Source organism: Candoia aspera, chromosome 2, assembly GCF_035149785.1.
Source record: "Candoia aspera isolate rCanAsp1 chromosome 2, rCanAsp1.hap2, whole genome shotgun sequence".
In the NCBI taxonomy this organism is placed as follows: Eukaryota; Metazoa; Chordata; class Lepidosauria; order Squamata; family Boidae; genus Candoia; species Candoia aspera.
The window spans coordinates 168,320,607-168,341,530 of NC_086154.1; the positions used below are offsets into that span (position 1 = coordinate 168,320,607).

The window sequence follows — 20,924 nt, forward strand, 5'->3', positions numbered from 1 at the left end:
TCATTTGTTTAAAGCATACTTACTTTAATGAAAGCGAATAGTCATGTTTGCTTGTTTGACTATTCCTCACTAGATAGCTACATTCTTTACACAAGCGCAAGAGGTTTTCTGCATCTGTCCGACTGATTGCTCCATGATACCATCTACAGAACAAACGAACAAACAAAAAATACAAGCAGTTAACACTTAGAATCAATTCACTTAAAATTTTAAGAGTTTTTTTTAAAGGACACTCTAGTATATCTAAATGGAATTTCAGAGGAAAAGAGTTAAATATTAATAACATACACAGAACAATGTAGGCAACTTTAGTTCTATGAATTTCAATAGGTTGAACATATCATGTGAGGCAGAAGAGTTCATACATCAAATAGGACAATCAGATTCCTCATTATCACCATTAGTCTTGATCACAGAAGACCACAGTGAGGACAACAAGCATTTCTGACGTTATGTAAATGTGTTGAGAGCTCTTCCACTGAAGTCAAATTCCTTGTATGTCTAATCATACTTGGCCAATAAAGTATTCTGTTCTATTCTATTAGTTATTCATTCAGAAATTATACAGAATAAGGTGACATAATTCTGGATTGTACCATTTTTTAGATTGTGTGCATGTGTATGGATGTGTCTGTGGTGTGTCCACGAGAGACAGACAGACAAAGATTTCTTAGAGTGATTACATAATTCACTTACATTGGGGATTTGAACAAGACAACTCTGGAATTCCACCTGAGAACATCTACCACCCAATACTGCTTCATGTGTAAGTGAAGTATATATTATCTAAACATATCTGAGGTAACGAGGTAGACTGAACTAAAAAGGACTGTAGTTTGACTATCCATTAATCTCTTATCTAATTTTACACATGCATCAATGACAGAACAGAATACACCATTTGAGATTTGAGGCAGCAAATCATAATTTTGAGTGTTCCCTCTATTTTCTATTTCTGCAAACAGAAAACAAGCTCCCCAAGGGCCGGAACAGAACGTTTGCTTCAGGAATATTAATATCCTGTTCACAATGTTGTTTTTTTTAAGTAAAGGAGAATTAAAAATGATAGCCCTCAAAAACAGTGCCAAGTCATGTGGGCCACTCTACTCCTTTATTCTGTTCCATGGACTCACCTGTCCAATTTTCTTCTGGTGATTAGGAAAAAAAAGGCAAGCAAAGACAGAAAAGCAAATAAAAACAAAAATATTTTTTCTGAATTTTAGCCATTTACTGCAACAGTTGTATACAATGTTATGAATATTTATTTGTTTTGTTATTACTTGAGGTTTGGTTGTGCTTAATACTGTAAAGGACTGCTTAATGCAGGGGACAGTCTGTAACATACTGAACTGAAAGAGGAACAGATATGGATGTTAACACATCTATAGTTTATAACCAACAAACAAGGCAGGTAAGTGTACCAATTAGTAACAGAAGCTGAACATGAACACTTGACAGAATTGTCAAATAATGTCTACAAAGTATTCCCACAGAATCCTTTGGCAGTGGTCTGTGCATTCCTGGGTATGACGAGTGACTATGAACAATGACAAAATCCCTTTAATTTGGTTGTGAAGATTCTCCTTCCTGTTGTAACTACTCCAACACTAGACAACTATATTCTGCAGGAATCCAAGTTTGCCAAAACTTTAGACCTATTTCAGCCATTTCTAACTATGGCTATAATGGCTGGGAATTAGGGGAGCTGTAGAGCAGCCCGTCTGGTTTAGGTTGTAGAAGGCTGATCAACTCCATTAGAGCAAAGGCCACAAATAAATTCCTCTCAAACGGTAGTTCCATTTCATATATAGCTGATGTCTGATATAGATTACAAATGAAAGAACTCCCTTATTGCAGCAGATCCAAGTTCATCTAGTCCAGCAGCCAGTCAGCTATCAGTAGGTAATGTTCCTCACCTGATGTCTTTCAACAGTGTTGGGGCTAGAACTTTTAGAATATCCATCCAGATATTCTATATCAGGAGGACACTAGATTTGGGAAGGCATTTCCAAACAAGCATAAAGCTGACAGCCATCCTTGTTGTTTGTTTCCCAGTATCTGTTACTTGGAATTATACCAACTCAATTTATGATATTTTATTTTCGGTCAAATCACTCTTGATAGGTCTATTCTATGAATTTCTGCATTTCATTTTAAAAAACTGAGTTAAATACCACCATGACATCTTAGAGCAGGGAATCAGTCAATTATATATTCTGTAAATAAACACTTATATCAGTCCTAACATACTGCTAATCCACTGGATGACAATAACACTTTTCAGCTATTCTCTTTCATCACTTGAGGGAGAATGGGTGTGAGATTATGCTTGGAAATTCTGCCCCCTCTAGCACATACCACCCCCTTTTTTAAAAATTTCAATCATCCAGAAATATTTGTGAAACTTCCTCATAGAGTTCTGAACACTGGTTATTATCTATATCTATATCGATATCTATGTATTTAACTACATGAAACTGTGTATTTGTATGGTGAACTGGACTAAACTGTTCCTGTTCTCATAATTTCCCTCTACTATATTAGATGGAAGGCATGAAGATTTCTGGTTTTATTAAAGTAGATTGTGCTTTGTACACAGTATATCCACTTAAAAATTTCCTCTTGGTGAAAAAAATGAGAAAAGGTCACTGATACTAATTTGCTTGTATCTAAAAAGGTGTTACCAAAAAAAAAAAAAAAACACCCTCTTGGAAAAAGGCACATAATGTCCATGGTTCTGAAAAGCAGCCCAAATGCTCTAAAATGCCCTTTTATGTTATAGAGGCAGGATATATTCCAACAGTCACTTCACAGGTATATTTTCTAGCTGTACATCTGCCACATCCACCATGGAAGCAAGTAAAACTTGACTATGCATGCTTGAAAACTTCATACTGCTATGAACTGAGATTGGCTATAGGGGGTTGGCTATTGTGTTTACATTTTCTAACAAATCAATTTGCTTCTGCTATGTAAATGAGATGGCCCTTGCATGGAAGCAGAAAAAGAAAAATATATCCAGTTATAGACTTAGGGTATGCAAGACGAAGCAAAGTGATTCTGAGGAAAATGTATTGGAATATAGCCCTGCAAACTCCCAACATCTGCAAAAGAATTACTTTAATGTCAGTTTCTGCTGTCCTACATTTCCCTATACAAAGTGTCAGCAACTTACATCTGTTTTTCCAGCGGAATAGTTGGATCCACTCTCTCCCCCAAGATTCCACAGAATTCTGGGCTACCATGTTTGATGGGTTTGAAGCCTCCCCCTGGTGCCCGAAGCTGTCGGCGCCGATCACTTGAAGATGGAGAAGGTGAAGATTGCCTTATTTCTCCCCCATTGAACTGGGCTGCAAGACATATTCAAGAAAACTATTACCTCCAAATTAGCAAACACCCAAGAGAATTTTAAATAATGAACAGAAATGACTAATATTGACAAAGGTCAGTGAAACAAAGCAACATTTAATAAGTATGGTTTTATTTATTCATTTCAATATAAGGACAGGCTGGCTTGGAATTTTGGGAGATATATTCCCAAGACATCAAGGCCATGTCAGGTTGCAGAAGACTGATTTAGCTGGCAGAAAACCAGCTCTCAAATGGCTCTTTCTGAGTCTCCATTTCCTAGCTGTACTTATTCCCCAAAGCCACTCATAAAACTTCTTGCTTGTTGTTGCTTTCTGCTGTCTCATCTAGTAGCCTTATTCTGTTATATCACAGACAATGCTGGCAGAAAAGGCTCAGATAAATAATCAGGGACAGGGGCAATCAGTCCATTCCAGTAAGATACTGTAGGTGTCCATGCATTATTCTGCTTATGACTGATATGCTGGTCTTCTATCTGGCCACCCTCATAAGATGGATCAGCATAGGGTCTTGATTTGACTCAAAACACACAAAACCAGGACAACAATAGGACTCAGCTTAATGCAGCCTTTTCCAACTACCTATCTTTTACATGTGAAAGAATTACAGTTTCTAGAATTACTTTAATCATGCTGGTTGGGAATTCTGATCCCTGTAGTCCAACTCATCTGGAGGTTATCAGTTGAATCTAACAGCGATTACCACCTTTTCTCTCAGAAAGAGATGGATAGAACTCCAAAGATTAATTTTGAAAGAAGACACAAAAAGAGTTCTCAATTAACAGTAATAAATTAAATCTAGCATCAATCTACAATTAATTTCATATAAGAGAACTTTCAGCTTCAGCAGATTGAATTCCAGCTGAAGCAAGTAAGAAATGTCAGTGTTTGTTTAGAACAAGTGCAAACAAGCTGACCCAAAATGGCAATAAATGCTTACACCTGTGCATAACTGAATCTAGATTCCGCCTTTTTGCAAGTTCAGAAGGAAAAAAAATTACTGGGCAATGATTCACATCTAGATACTTAAAGCTTAAGTGTGTGTATATGTGTTTGTGCATGCATGTGCACATTTAAATCGCTACTGTCATACCTTGCTTTGATTAGGCCTACGTATCTATCTCTATGAACATTATTATCACATCCCTCAGTGCAACAAGAGTAGCAGTACAAACAAACACACAAGACCCTCACCAAGTCCCATTATTTGCACAAACTCTTCCTCCCTCTAATATTTCTAAAGAAGGGAGCTGTCCCAGAGGTAGTCTGTGACATAGCTACCAAACCAGCCAAATATTGGGATTTTCTATTCCTATCATTCCCAGATGTTCATAGATTGGTTGCAGGATGGGGGAAAGGTTATGATTAATTTTAAACATGGTATCTTGAATAAGCTACACTAGCTGGTTTCACATAATATATTAAGCCAAAGCCAAATAAATCAGATCATGATTTAGTGTAATGCACAAGCTCAGCCACAGCAAGGCTTCAGACTCCAGCTCTTTTAAAAATCTCATTTGGTTAGATTCTTTTCTTTAGTCAAGCAAAACAATACGAAGAAAATGAAAAGAGAACAGCAGCACCAGTATTTTTCTAGTCAGAGCTGTTGGTTGATTTATTAACAAGATATCTAAAATTAATAGGAAAGAGGAGGCAAAAATCAGAATAACAGTGTATTTAACCAGGACTATTGTTTTAGCCTGGTTCAGACCTTAAATGTACAATGAAATTATTTGCCAAGATATGCTCCACCATAGAGGGTAAGTCAGAATGTTAAGTTATAAATAAAACCACAACAAAAATAATGCTGGTTAATAAAATATAGTTACTTAAAGGTTTAAATGAGAGTAACGTAAGCTTTATTTAAATGCCTTATCTATATAGCATCTTGTCTCCCTAGATGAGAGATAACAAGCCTGAATTCTATGCATGAATGAGAAAAAATGCAATCTAATCTAGTTATGATGACTGTACTTAGCAAGGGGTGGCCTTGGCTTAAATGAATAGTTTCTCAAAAATACCCTAGCGCTTCTATATACAAAATAGATGTTTAATATAATTGTGGCCAATCTGAATACAGGCAGATTGAAGGAAGTAAGGCATACAGCATTAAATAACTATTTGCTAGGTTGTTTTACACTTTAAACCAGATTTAATAAAATAATGCTTTGCAATCTCACTTGAAAATAGTTTTACATCCCAATTTGTTGTTACAGGTAACTGAAGTCTTCACTAAGTCAAAAAAACCCAACCATACACAATATATAAATACTGTGTCTGCCATGTAGAATGGGGGTAAAGGTGTTTTCCAGTTCTAAATAATTTATAGACCGTTTTGGGCTATGCTAACTAGACCACCAATCCAACATATAGGAGGGAAAATAAGGGGTACAATTTAGAAGATACTTTATGTAAAAATTAGACTGACATAAGAAAATTGTGTACTTTCAAAAGGTGGAACAAAATACAGTTGCATGCAAAAGTCTACCAAAATTGTATGTTTCTATGGATCCCTAAGTGAACACTATTTCTACATAGCACAAAGTTGAACATAACATCTTTATGCAAATGTGGATGCGTATTTAAAATTTATGTGTAATTGTTTACAGATTCAAAATAAGAAAAGTGAATATGTCATGTGAAGAAGTTTGGACAGCCTTCAGGTTGATTCAGTGTGACCCAAGAGTGATAGTCTTCTTAAGCCTACAATTAGCCAGATGAAGACAATCCTATAGGTAATCAAGTATTCTGACCCTTTAACTCAGGTTAGAGCTGTTATTCTGTCTACCTTTAACTACTGTGGGCTCCCCTAAAGAGCTGTCTGAGCATTTGAAAATAAAGGTAATTCACTCTTACAAAGCAGTAGAAGGCTATAAGAATCCCTAAATGTGTCCAGCTGGCAATTCCAACTGTGAGAAATACTGTTAAGAAATGGAAGTTACAAAGAACTGTTGAAGTCAAATGAAGATCTCAAAGATAAAAAAAAAATCTCTGCCAGAATAGTCATATCTAAAAACAGAATCCAGAGATCACTGCAAATAATCTGCTGAAAAGTTTAGCTGACAATTAAATTAATGCCCACAGTGCAGTGTTGCTTACACAAGAATGAACTGCATGGGACAGTAGTCAGAAGGAAACCTTTTCTTCATCACAAAAGACATTGTCTAAAGTATGTAAAAGAAAACCCTGTTAAGCCTGCAGTTTTTTGGAACAATGTGCTTTGGAATGATGAAACAAAAATTGAACTATTCAGCTATAACCACACAAGAAACATTTGGAGCAAAAAGGACAAAACAGCTGAACAAAAGAACACCTTACCAACCATTAAGTATAGGGATTGCTCTATTATCCTTTGGCAGCCAGGAGCATAGGAAATATTGTATGCATAGAAGAATGGATTCAGCTAAATACCAGCATATTCTTGCATCCAATGTCTCACGGTAAGGAAACAAATTGAAGCTGAAAAGAGGTTTGATAGTTCAGCAACACAACAATCTGAAATACATCTCCAAATAAACCATGAAGTACTTTCAGGAAAGAAATATAAAGGTATGGTAATAGTCCTCAGACTTGAATATTATTTAGAATCTGTGGGGAGATCTCAAGCATGCAGTGCATGCAAGGAGTTCTAAGAATATTTCTGATTCATAAGAGTTCTGCAAGGAAGAGTGAGAAAAGATTTAAAAAAGGGAAGAATAGAAAGACCCTTAGTTGGCTACTTGAAGCCTTTGGAAGCTGTTATTTCTGCCTAAGGAGCTACTACAAAATATTGAACGAAATATTATGCTTTTTAATTGACTGTACCCTAACCTCCTTACGCTGGTCTATGACCATAAAAAAGATTTGATTTGACTGAGTGAAAGAGTTTGGGTGCCATATTTAGCATTTTTAAATCTGTAAACTACTGCACGTAGATAGTAGCTATACATTTAGATTTGAAGAAAAATGTATTTAACATTGTACCATGTAGAAACTGTCAGTTTCTGTTTACTCAGGGATTCACTTAAACATACAATTTGACCAGGGGTGCCTAAATCTTTACATGTTCAAGTCTACTTTGCCCTGTGACTATACAAAAAAATAGACAAGTGTGTGCTGGTCATTAACGTGGATGCAATACTCACACAGGAAGTCCTATCTGAGGTGAGTTGGCCCTGAATGACATTTATGAAATTATAAAAATACTTCATACAAATTAAACTATTCTAAAAGTCACAGAATAATCATCAAAAAGCAGATGTGCTCAAATGGTTCACAAAATTGAATTAAATTGTATGTATTTATTCTGCAAAATAGCAATATTCTGTAATGCTATTGAGAGGCATATGCATAATTCCTTAAAAATATTGCTATAATAAATAAAGTACCTAACACTGCTAGCAGACAGTAATCCATTTACAATAATTTGTATGTAATTAAGGGCTGCAAGCAATCATTTAATTGGAGAAGTCAGACAAGAAACTCTGTCAACTCTGTGTGAAGATGGTAAGGAAGTCATGGATTAAAAAAAATAATTACATTTAAAATTTCCCAAGGTTACTATGGTTGTAATTTTACTATGGTACTCTGTCCATTAAATGTGGCATGATTCCAGAGCACTTCCAGATTTTTTGATTATTAAGGAACAATTTCCTGAATTAAAACTGGAGGCATGTTCTACTCTTAAATTATAAATGTTTTTAGAGTGCACATAAATGCCACCTGCTGTTTCTACCTGTTACTGTTCACCGTAATTCTCTTGTCTGGAAGAGAGCAAGCTTAAAGCACCAACTCGTGCAAAGATGCCCCGGGAAGCATTCTTTGCGTAGCTGACTTTAATGTGTTTGCATCAGAAGAGTCTGAATATTCCTATCCATGGCCATCTGCAGTGAGGGACAAGGGACAGCAAATGATTAAACATGGGTGACATCACTGTGCAAATGTTACAACTTTCTTATTGTGTCAGACATTAGGAAGAAAGTACATAGCTGTGGCCATCTATGCAATGATGAGTGCATGTATTATTGTTTTGTTGTCACTGCTGAGGACACCACTGATTATCATATGTAATGCATGGCTGGGGCAAAATTATTTCTCTTTAGGGGAGCCTGATCACACAGAGGAAAAATGAGTGAATTATATGGATACATCTGGCATCTTTTGGGTGTACTGAGCTCACAGGTTTCTTAACTAGAATATATACTGTTACCCACTAGCAGTTCTCTTACGACCTACTCCTAATATACTCCAGCTGACCCAACTGGGAATTAGCAGTTCTGAACAGAAAAAGCCTCATGAAATGACCCAGCTTGCCAAGATCAATATGGGATTTCTACAGACAGAATTGCGTCATTCCGAAATGAAAGCTTTATCCAGCAACAGAAGTCAAAATGCATTTCATGATCTTTAAATGGTGTAAAACCACCACCACCAAAAGATCGACATATACATAAGCAACTGCAAGACGTATTGAAAGAAGAATATGACAGAAGTGCAAGAAATAGTATAGTTCTGTCTCTCCCTCCCTCCCTCCCCCCTTTACGAGAACACTGCTTCATTTAGACAAAACCAAGTCTGTATGTGTATATATATTTTTCCTCATTACTGTTCTATTCCAGCCTTTTCCCCTCTGGAGGCAGTATTGGATTGAATCTCCTGAAGGGATGGGAGTTCTGCAAGTCCCATCATTTCCAATGTCCCCAACCCTGCTGGCCTTTCATAAGGCCGTGAAGACCTGGTTATGTGCCCGGGCCTGGGGTCCCAAACTTGTGAATGGTCCCGTTTCTTGGTTATATTAACATCTATGCACTGCTTACTTGGTGGCCATGTATATTTATTCTGTAATTTAATTGTTTTAATTGAAATTGTTTTAATTGTTTTATAGTTTTTATTGTTGTAAGCAGCTCTGAGTCACTTGCTGAGAAGGGCAGCTATAGAAATCAAATGAATGAATGAATGAATGAATGAATGAATGAATGAACACCCCAATGAATACATCTCAAGGCTTTCGAGAAACAGGAAAGCAAACCTAATCTATCAGCTGCAGAAAAGTGACATGGAAATAGAAGGAGCAAGGAGCCACTACTGTATACCTTCTGCTCTTTTTCTTAGCAAAAAATTAATGAAGAAGGGATAGCTTTTATGACAATTCACAAATATGCACTTTCTTACTTAGCCATGTAAATGATCACTGTAAGAAATGCACATATTGATGTTCTTGGCAAAAATTGCATTGGCTTTTTTTCTCTCCCAATTATAAAAAGTCTGTGCTAGAATCTCTGCTGATATTTGAAAGTTTAATAATACATACATTTATATTTCTTCAGAATACCATATGGACCTGTCTTACGTGAAATTAAAGTATCTATTCAAAATTTCCTACCCTGGCTTTTTGCTTAGGACTGCAAAAGATTGAACTTGGAACTTTGGCTGATTTCAGGAAAAGCTAAGCTGGATCATATCTGGTTACTGCTTGGATAGGAGACCACAACAAAACCCCAAAGCTGTAGGCTAGTTTGGGAAACAAAACAAAAAAAAATCCCCCAAGAAGGCAGTGACAAACCAGTTCAGCAATACTGCCAAGAAAAATGTCCATGTGGTCACCAAAAACAGTGTTCAACTTAAGAGATCTCTATTGTGCTGAGAAATAGGCAGAGATATGGTGTTAGATAGGTAGGCAAAAATGCAGGCTTATGTTCTAACCCAAACTGTACTTGTTCTGATCAACATGCCTGACAATGATTTATAAAAATATGTTTTCTGACTTTCTCCTCCCCCTCGTAAACACAAAGACAGCTCCAAGGCTAAGGGATTTTTGTTATTTACAATTCAAAAATGTTTTTCAGCATATGAATTTGTCCTCTTGCTGTAGGTATTTTGCTATTAAATATCAAGATTGCTGTTTCAGTGTCAGACCAACTATCTTGTCATATATTGTCTTCAAATGAGAATTTTAAAAAAAACTGTCTAAATCACATATAATCATCATCACACCCTGTTCAAGCACTCACAAACTCTGGAAAACAATCAAAAATAACTTCAAAGAATTTTTATGTTTACTATGTAGTTTGCAATATAGCAATGCTTTAGAATAAGAACTGCAATCAATCTAAAGAGTAGCAGTTTAAAAAACACAAAGCTGTCAACTGCGATAAAGAAAACAACTTTCAGGATTTTTTTTAAAGACCTCTTATGATGAAATTTCTAACATGCATTTTGCAATGCTGCTAAACTAGGATGGATGAGTAGGTGAAGTTAAATGAACATCTCCAATCTTATCTATCTACAGAAGGTTTCTAAGGGTATGGAGATGCTTCTTTTAGAGTGAGACTCCTGCTAATTTTGGTTTTTCCTATGGAAACAATGCATTTTAGAAATAATGTTTGCCCTCAGATTAATTCAGTATGTTGAGGAGAATGCAGAAAAACTGTAATAACTGAACACTTGCTTTAAACAAGTAGAAAGAATGGCTGCTACTTAAATGGAAAAGAAAGAGCTCACAATGACTAACAGTCTCCTTGTGTATTAATTAATTTACCCTGAGCGACGACTGGGGAAAGCAATGGCAAACCACCCCACTATAGTCTGCCAAGAAAACGTTGTGAAAGCGGCATCCCCCCAAAGGGTCAGACATGACTCGGTGCTTGCACAGGGGACCTTTCACAAGTCCCAAGGAGTTTGGCAAGGTTCAGACTTCCAGGCAACTGTGCATATCACTGCACTACCATTTCCAAAGATTCACTTGTTATTTCTATAAGATTTGTGGGGAAATGTCAGTATTTGGCTTCTGCTTTAAACAAGAGGAGGAAAACACGGTTATCTACTCAACACATATTTGGAATGTAACCACTTCACTCGTCCTATGTGGGCAGAATACCAAAGTGGCTGTAGGCTTATATACTTTGTCTATGGTTCTCCAAAGTGAAAGCCTCTGGTTTCTATGTATCAAAGTAACATGGTTGCCTACATACATATAAATATATATAGCATTCACGTCTGTATATAGTGAGCGGAACATGGAGAAAAAAATGACTTAACACTCACATTTAATGTCAGTAGGTGTGGAAAGAGAAAAAGAGCAATTTCCACAGCTTAAGTGCTTGAGTGGCATCTTAGAAGATACTGGAGGTAAGTATAAAGTTGCTTAGGTAGGCTTCTACTTTGGCTCACAAGTTAATTTGGGATTGGTTCCAAAGAGATGGGACATCAAACTTGGTAACATAATCTGTGAAGATGGAGTCTTTAGACCTGGCATTCCATTCTGCGATGTTCCATGAGAATACATCCAGCCTTCTAAGAGTATTCAGAAGTCAATCACAATTTCCAACAAGAAGCATTGGGGGGAACAGTACTCTCTGCCTGCCATTAGCATGAAGGGATGCTTTTTGTTATCATTATAGCCAGTTTAGAAGGGTGTAACAGTAGATTGAGTATTGGGGTGATCAATTTGGGGAGCAGCATGAAATCCATAACCGGGTTCCTGACCATGAATCTTTGTAAATAGTGAGATAGTTGTTCTTCTCCTGCATTATCAGGTGCATGGATCTATTACTGTCCACTGGTTAAAGTTATTATTTATTTTCAGGAGATCTAGGTTCTTTGATTATGGTGAATAATTACGAATCAACATGGCAAAGGTCATCCTGGCAAAAACTGGAACGCCATGGGTTCTCAAAATACGTTATTTTGATAGTGGACTATAACTGAGTGCTTCTTGCACTCAAGCAATACACTAGAGACAGGAAAGGTTAGTTGGACCTTCTGCACTACCCAGGAATTTGTTTCTGAGCAGTCAAGCCCCTTTTTTCAGTCTGCCAAGATATTTAAATCAAATAATCATAGCCAAACCTCCAAAGAGCATGAACATTAGCACATTTAAATGCCTTCCCAACAGCTGTTCTTGAGGGCAAATTATAGAAGTTCTTTATGAGCTAAGGCTGTGCCCTTGGGAAGGACCCATCCAATCCACAGCCTGTGATCTGTTATGCTGCATCTTCTATAACGAATCCAGGGCCCATATCATAACTTGTTATTTGGTGAGGTACCCAGACAATTCTGATTTATTTATGTACAGTTACACTGTCAGACCTGTATGATTCCTTGAATGTGGCAAAATTTTTTACAGTTTTTAAAACTTGACATGCCTTGATTGCCATGACAATCTACTTATAATTGTACCTGAAATAGAAACTATTTAATTGTTTTGTTAACTTGCAGAACTGTGGTCAGTGATTAATAAAGAATGAAGACAATGTACTGTATTTTTTAATGATTTTTACTTTTATACTAAAGCTATCAAGGTTTTAAAAAAAATGAATTTACATATGCCTGACCTTGGATTCAAGATCCCAACCTCTTGTCTAGTCTTTCTCTAATTGGCACCCTCCAAAACTGTTAGTGTTGCAACTCTCAGACTTCCCAGCCACCATGGGTTTCCCATACCATATTTAGGTAAAGAAGCCTCTATGTTCAAACCAGATACACTGAATTCAAATACAGATCTATCCAGGTTCATACTACCAACTGAAGCAGCTGGGTGCAAAGACATTTAAGGTACTTAATATGAAACTGGCTTTAAGGAAAATAAAAATCTCAAGTAATACATCCAATCACAACTGGAGACTGCAGAGCAATGAAGGCATCTCATTGGCTTTAGCTCCGTAAATGTGGATTAGAGTAAGTATTACTTAATTCAGGAAAAAGGAGCACCACATGGTGCATTTTGTTCTTCCTGCTATGCAATAAAGCAATTTTGACTGTGCTTTTTCTGTTTAGATGCTAAAGCCATAATTTCACATGACATCTGATTTGAACAATTCTAAGCAGCAGGAAACTACAAAGCTATATCCAAATTGAGGCAAGTTCATGCCACAGAAATACATCACTGTTTCCTTACATGCTGCAATAACCCAAGATCATTTGAGGCAGGCTATTCCTGCTCAATTATCAGGCTCAAATATCCTACTTTGGGAACATTATGCAAAGATCTAGCAACCTGGAGAAGGCTGTAATGCTGGGAAAGGTGGAAGGAAAGAGAAGAGGATGACCAGCAGAAAGGTGGATGGACAGTGGTGATGAGTGCAAGACCTGAAAGAGCTGGTTAGGGACAGATCGTCATGGAGAAAATCTATATATGTGGTTGCTAGGAGTCAAAAATGACTTGATGGCACATAATCAATCAATCAGTCAATCAATCAATCAATCAATCAATCAATTCATGCTTAATTCATGTCTTAAGATCCACTATTGTCTTTAATAAATGAAAACTTTTCAGTTTCATAAGCATTTCTATGTTGTTTTTGTGTCTTAGAACAGGATATTAACATTATTTTATGATAATTTATGATACTTGCACGACTGATTAGAACTCCCACTTTTCTGCTTAAAGTGGCATGCTTTTGTTTCCCTAATCTTTGTATACTACAGTGCAGTCAATCTTCCTGTCAGAATAGTATTTTATAATGCATAACACCACACTACTGGTTCTCCAGAGGTGTCTGAACTTTACAGTTGTGATGGTTTTTATCTTTTTATTTTTAAAAGACAAATTTTGCTGGAGTAAAACCAGGATTATTTGAGCAAAATCATTTTTTTCTCCTCTATGAAAGCCAAGCTGGAAAGTAACAGGTGGCTATTTTGTTCCAGGTGCTTAAGCACTGTTGCCATTGCTTTGTAATTTGATGTTTTTAACCTTGCCCTGACAGCAGGTTGTTCTGAATGTAGAGACATATTTGGTTTTTTACATTAATGTCCTGAGAAGTGAGGTTGTGGTAGCTTGGTATAATTTAACACTGAGAAAGACATGAAATATATAAAAGAATAGGCTTGACTAGAAATAATTTAATTAGTAAAATAATGTCAGTGCTTTTCATTTTTAAACAATAAACAGAACAGGCCAAGTCATGCAGCAGAATGGAGCAACCTGTTTCAGACTGCCCAAAGAAGGAAAGGAGGAAGGAAAGAAAGAATGAAGGAAGGAATCTAAATGAACCAGACTGTTTAACACTTTGACCTTAATGATGACAGTTAGGATGTCATTTCAAGTAGTAAAATGTTTTGGCCCTCCATTGATAATAAAAATGTCAAATACTTGTCAGTCTTCCAAATAACCTTGCTGAAACACTGGTTGGAGGAAGCTTAATTCTAAGCAATTGAGTACAGTGGTGCTTAAAAGTTTGTGAACCCTTTTGAATTTTCAATAATTCTGCATCAATATGACCTAAAATGTGATCTGTTCTCCACACAAGTACTACATCTAGATAAAGAGAACCCGATTAAACAAATGAGTCAAAAACATTATACTAGTTCACTGATTTATTTAGGAAAATGATCCAAAGCTACATATTTGTGTGTGGCAAAAAATATGTGAACCTCTAGGATTATCAGTTTGTTTGAAGGGGAAGTTAGAGTCAGGTGTTTCAGTCAATGGGATGATAATCAGATGTGAGTGTGGGAGGTCCTGCCTTATTTAAAGAATAGAATTCTGGGTATTCACTATCAAAGACTGATCTTCACAACATAGGTATGTGGAAGTGTGTCATGGCTCAAGGAAAGGAGATTTCTGAGTACCTCTGAAAAACATTTGATGCTCACCAGGTTAGAAAAGATTAAAAAAAACTATTTCCAAAGAGTTTGGATTCCACCAGTCCACTGTCAGGCAGTTGTGTACAAATGGAGTCAATTCAATACCAAAGTTACTCTCCCAAGGAGTGGTCAACCAACCAAGATCACACCTAGAGCAAGGCACGTAATATGAGGTCTCAAAGAACCCCAGGGTAACGTCTAAGGAACTAAAGGCCACTCTTGCATTGGCAAATGTCAGTGTTCATGACACCACCATCAGGAGAACACTGAATGATAATGGTGTGCATGGCAGGGATGCAAGGAGAAAGCTACTGTTCTCCAAAAAGAACATTGCTGCCCATCTACAGTTTGCCAAAAAAAAAAACACGTGGATAAGTCAGAAGGCTATTGGAAGAATGTTCTGTGGATGGATGAGACCCAAAATAGAACTTTGTGGCTTCAGTGAAAAGCATTATGTTTGGCAAAAGGCATTCCAGCATAAGAACCTTATCCCATCTGTGAAACCTGGTGGTGATAGTATCATGGTTGGGCCCACTTTGCTGCCTCTGGACCAGGACAGCTTGCCATCACTGATGGAACTATGAATTCTGAATTGTACCAGCAAATTCTACAGGAAAATGTCAGGGTAAAACACACAAGTCGTATACCAGAGAATGGTTAAAGCAAAAGAAAGTTAATGTTTTGGAATGGCCAAGTCAAAGTCCTGACCTTAATCCTATTGTGGAAGGACCTAAAGTGGGCAGTTCATGTGAGGAATCTCATCAACATCCCTGAGTTGAAGCTGTTCTGTAAGGAAGAACGGGCTAAAATTCCTCCAAGTTGATGTGCAGAACTGATCAAGTTATTGGAAATGTTTAGTTGCAATTACTGCTGCCCAAGAGGGGCACACCAGTTACTGAAAGCAAAAATTCACATAGTTTTGTCATACACAAATATGTAGCTTTGGATCATTTTCCTCAATAAATACATGAACAAGCATAAACTCATTTGTTTAACTGGGTTCTCTTCATCTAGTTTTAGGACTTGTGTGGAGAACAGATCACTTTTTAGGGCAAATTTATGCAGAAATATTAAAAATTCAAAAGGGTTCACAAATGTTTAAGCACCTCTCTCTATATGTCCTCCTCCCCAAAATGAGAGCATTCTGAAAACACTATGACATCTTTAAAAAATTAGAGGAGAAAGGTACAATATTCCAGAGGGCACTTGGCTTCTCCCTTGTGGCTACAGTCCTGAGCGCTAAATACTGTTTACTCTTAGTATATACTGGATGAGTAAAACGGCTAATTAGAATCTTCAGTTGAGCAGAAAATCAGTAGAAAGCATCAGTGTACATACACAGAAAAAGTCACCATTGATATATATTGTTCTTTATCTTCTACCAATGCAGTTTTACACAGCTTAGAAGTTCCACTCTGTTCTACAGAACAACAATTTCTAAACAACAGATGTTGTCTAATTAATTGCAACCAAATTAAGCATGACATCAAAATACAATCTCTGCCCAGGAAGCTGGTTAGGGAATCTTTTCTGTAACAGCAACGGCCTCCACACACTTGTACCAGGAATTCAATTAACAATAAGGAATCATTCCAGAATCTGGTTATATAGTTATGAGTTACTGTAGCATTCATTTCAAGCGAAAGGAAATGAGGTAGCATCTCCTCAATGATGATTATATACAGAAAGGCAATCCCTTAGACAGCAGAAGCATCTACAGCTCTAGTCTGCATCTCAATGATTTAGGAAGGTAGTTCATTCCTCCTGCCAGTCAGCTTGGTTAAGCTTTTGTAGGAGAATAAAAGTATGTGAAATTAAAAAGCGATGAGGGTTTTAAAATGATCCAAATTCAATTCAGAAGGACATACTGTAGTGAGGAAGGTCAAGTGTGCTCTGTGATAAACCTCTGGGAGGTATGGAGGGTCGCTAGTAGCAGATGCATGGGCACATCTAAGGCACAAACCTACCTGCTATAATCTATTCATCTATCAGGTGTTTTGGATACAAATATGTACACAGAAAATGGCAAAAGGAGAGAGGGAGAGAGAAATTTCCTCACCAGATGGAGTATCATCAGAGCCAAAGTACTGAAAGTCAAAGTAACTTTTGCAACGTGATAAAAGCAATCCTAAAAACCACTCCTGAAATTTCATCTAATGTGCTCATTTCTTTCAGCTGATATAATGGGTCTCCATTTCCTATCTTACATGCGCTTCAAGACATATTGGATAATGGGCTTCGGATCTATCAGGCCTTCACAATGTGCGTTGAATAATCTCCTAAATGATTGTGTAGCAAGGTCATCTGCTAATCTGAGCCTATATGTGACTGATACTAAACTATCATCTCTACCTTTTGCGTTGTCAGATTAATTCACTTTCAAAAAGCAATGTATCATCAGGTAAGAGAAAATTAAGAACTCTCTCACTCCTTCATCCAATATTTTATGAAAATTTAAGCTAGTAATTGTGAAGTTGAACATGGAACAGGCCTAAGACTTTGAAAATCATCATTATTTTGGCTCCAGAAAAATATATAGTAAGCAAATATTACTGGATTTTTCTGTCAGTCCCACAACCACAAATCCATCCATGATAGCACAGACAGATTCCTATCTGTGATTTCTTTCCCCCAGTTTTCAGCTTCTGGAGGTTTGACAGATCTGGTTGAAGAGATAACTATAATAAGTGCAGATGCCACAACAGGAGACCTAACTACCATGATTGAGTCTGAAAAACTGCCTATGAAATTGAATAGACCACAATTCCCCAATATCTTCTGACACCTAGCCATGTTACCAGATAAAGCCAAAGCTGAGATAAGGATTCAGATCTGGATTTATGCCTGCTTCTAGAAAAGGCTTTTAGTGGTTCTCTGCAGGATAATGCACATTCCATTGTCTGAATCTGTGCACAGCGCCCTGTAGCTATGACCCAGTCTTGACAATTTCCCTTGTCTATTGTTCAGAAGCATGCTGCCTCTGAACAGCAAGGATTTCTGTTTGATTTTCTTAGATCACAACAGTATACACTAGACACCACAAAATCCTTCCATTATACTCTAAAACCACACCAACGCTCCACTCTTTAATGTCTCTTGCAAGACACAAAACAGAACTGCAATGATTTCCTCCAGAGGGTCTCACCTGCCAAGGCAGGAATGGTGACCTTATTCCATTCCCACGGCTGGTCATACTCATCTGCAGGCCTGTCATCATCTTGTGGCAGCTTGCTCTCCCTCAAGCGCTGACTCACAGCACTTTCCGAATCTGATTCCACACTGTTGCCTTCAGGTTCATAAGGTGTGTCATAGAGCTGGATGTCTTTTTGCTGGGGCTTCACATTGTCTTGCCTCTGTAACTCTGTCAAAATGGGAAAATAATTGGGTTAATTTTTCTGCTACCATCAGCAGGCAGGGAAAAAAAAGTCTGTGTGTACTAAGAGGGAGATGAATATAAACATTAAAGTAACAGCAACAAGAACAGTCTGGATCTGTAAGCTGCTAAAGGTTTCCAAACTTAGCTTCTCTCAAACTGAAAAAAGAAGAAACAGAACAAAGTCTCCAATAACAGTTTACCAGATGGCAATATAAATCAACTAAAATGCCAGGAAAGTTAAGACTCTACAGGAAATAGGTTCCTATAATTTCAGCAACAATTGAGAGCAGGGGGGCAGAAAGTACAAGCCAAGGGCTTATATGTGACCCACCAGAATTCTTTGTGCAGCTCCTTGAACCCACTAGAATGGCTGGGCCAGCATTTTCATCCCCCCTTCTTTTGCAGGGGTGGGGGGCTATACATTCCTTAAGTCTTTCAGAGGTTTAAGGTACACATTTCATCCCTTAAAGCTCCTGAAACGGCCAAAAAGAATCCTGGCTTCTTATGCACAGACAGTCTGAAGCAACCTCTGAGCTGATGAAGTTGTACCTTCCTAGATTAAAGCATGCTCCTCCAATGTGGTGGCATCTAGATGTGATGATCAACAACGATAAAAGTTCCCACTAACACATCTGGAGGCAGTCTCTGGGGGAAGGCTGCTCTAGAAAAAGCCCACATAATTTGCAACCCAACAAATTTAATACAGGTCATGAAGCTTGTATTACAGCCTGCTGGTGTTATAATGAGAGCCAGTTTGGTGTAGGGTTAAGATACCAGGCTAGAAACAGGGAGACGGTGAGTTCTAGTCCCACCTTAGGCACAAAGCCAGCTGTGTGACCTTGGGCCAGTCCCTCTCTCTTAGCCCTGGGAAGCAGGCAATGGCAAACCACTTCTGAAAAACTTGGCCAAGAAAACTGCAGGGACTTGTCCAGACAGTCTCCAAGAATCAGACATAATTGAATGGACTAACAAAAAAAGTTCTTATAATGCCAAGGTTCAAGAAAAACAGAAGAACAATGGCAAGGTGCTGTATCTGCATAGAGCCAGTCTAGGCACACAGACATCAAAACATCTTTGTTTTGAATTTCAGTTGTATTCAATAGGTGTAAAGGGTTTCCCTGAAAGTGGTATCAAAAGATACTTTCCCCTTTATAAGCTGTGCTCCAAGCACTATGTTGGATGTGATGGATTTTGACAGCTTTGCCCAGTATAGAATATCTAAGTATCAATTCTGCATAAGAGGTAGAACTGGGGTACTTTTTATCAGGAAAGTTATGATGCAACTGCTACTATTGCTCTAAGCTTATGATCAAGGAATTACAAGGTGTGGTAACTCAGCCTACTAGGGGCTCTGGCTTTGGGGATTATAAAGCCATGGGAAATATTCCTATGGGAGATGGGAATGGAGTGGCCAGAGCAAATCAAATGAGTATTGTGAACAAAAAGGCTTTGCAGAAGCTACTTCAAATTCTCTTTGAAGATTACATCACATGGCCTAGGATTTGTGATTATTATCGTTTAATCTCCTAATTCTAATGAAAAGCAAAAGTCTGTAAAATCATGCATATTAAAGCAATCTGACTTTGGCAACAATACAATGAATTCTGCTTTCAAACGTTAAATAAAATGTAACTTCCTGGTGAAGGTCATTAAACTGGGATGACCAGACCAGCACTTTCTTGCATGATGATTACCATCCTATATTTACTTGTCTACTAATTTTATTTGAACCCTTGCCTGGATATGATATGACTGATATTATACATTTCCATTTTGCTTTTTCCCCTGAGATGACAGCATCATTCTTAGGCATATATTATTTTATCTTAACATTGTTAAGCCGCCCAGAGTCACTTGTTGAGATGGGCAGCTATAGAAATGAAATGAAATGAAATAAGTAAGTAAGTAAGTAAGTTACATCAGCAATATGTAACTTGTCCAAGGACATCTGAAGAATTTCAGTGGTGAAGGTTAAATAAACTGGAAATAGGTCTTGCAAATTCTTGAAGAGGTGCTGTTTACAGATGTGTCCTCATCCAGCTCTTCCACTGAATTGAGTCACTGATGCTAATAACTAACAGCATCCTCTATTCCCCATTCCAGAGACATCTGAGTCATGCTATTCAAATTCCAGGAAATTTCATACTGGAATACTAAAATGCACCATGTGGGGGCTGCTGAAGAAGAACGGCAAGAAACTTCCCCTGGCACAGACTGTGGTGTCAGATATCAAACTTGGTGGAGAGGTCTCTGCGTGCCTACCCCTGAATTAAAGATCAAGGTGTTTGGTGGGTGCCCGTGCTCCTTGAGGCAAGGTGGATAGCCACCCTTGAGGGAAGGTTACTCTCAATTGTGGTATTCCAAGTATGAACATTTCCCCTCCCCCCATACATATATTTGCAGTCATTTTTTTTAGCTTAGAAAGGAAAAGGAATCCCAATACTGTAAACGCATTCTGAAATTATGCATGGTATGGAAAAAATGGACACAGAGATACTCTGACTTAGGTCAGGCAAAGGATTTAAAGAGTGGCAGATTCAGGACTGAAAGAAGAAGATCTTCAAAAGCATCTAGTAAAACTTCAGAATTCTGTAAGATGATGTGACAATTACCAGTTT

At 37.5% G+C, this 20,924-nt stretch overlaps 1 protein-coding gene across 1 annotated transcript in view; it reads right to left on the reverse strand.

The window, feature by feature from the left end:
- Window positions 1-20,924, reverse strand: part of SHB (SH2 domain containing adaptor protein B) — a 159,504-nt gene that overhangs the window by 35,122 nt on the left and 103,458 nt on the right. The window contains exons 3-5 of the mRNA XM_063294816.1: window positions 18,076-18,291; window positions 3,176-3,350; window positions 24-143 (exon numbers count right to left, since the gene is read on the reverse strand). Of these exons, the coding sequence (XP_063150886.1) occupies window positions 24-143; window positions 3,176-3,350; window positions 18,076-18,291 (511 nt within the window). The remainder of the gene's footprint in view (window positions 1-23; window positions 144-3,175; window positions 3,351-18,075; window positions 18,292-20,924) is intronic.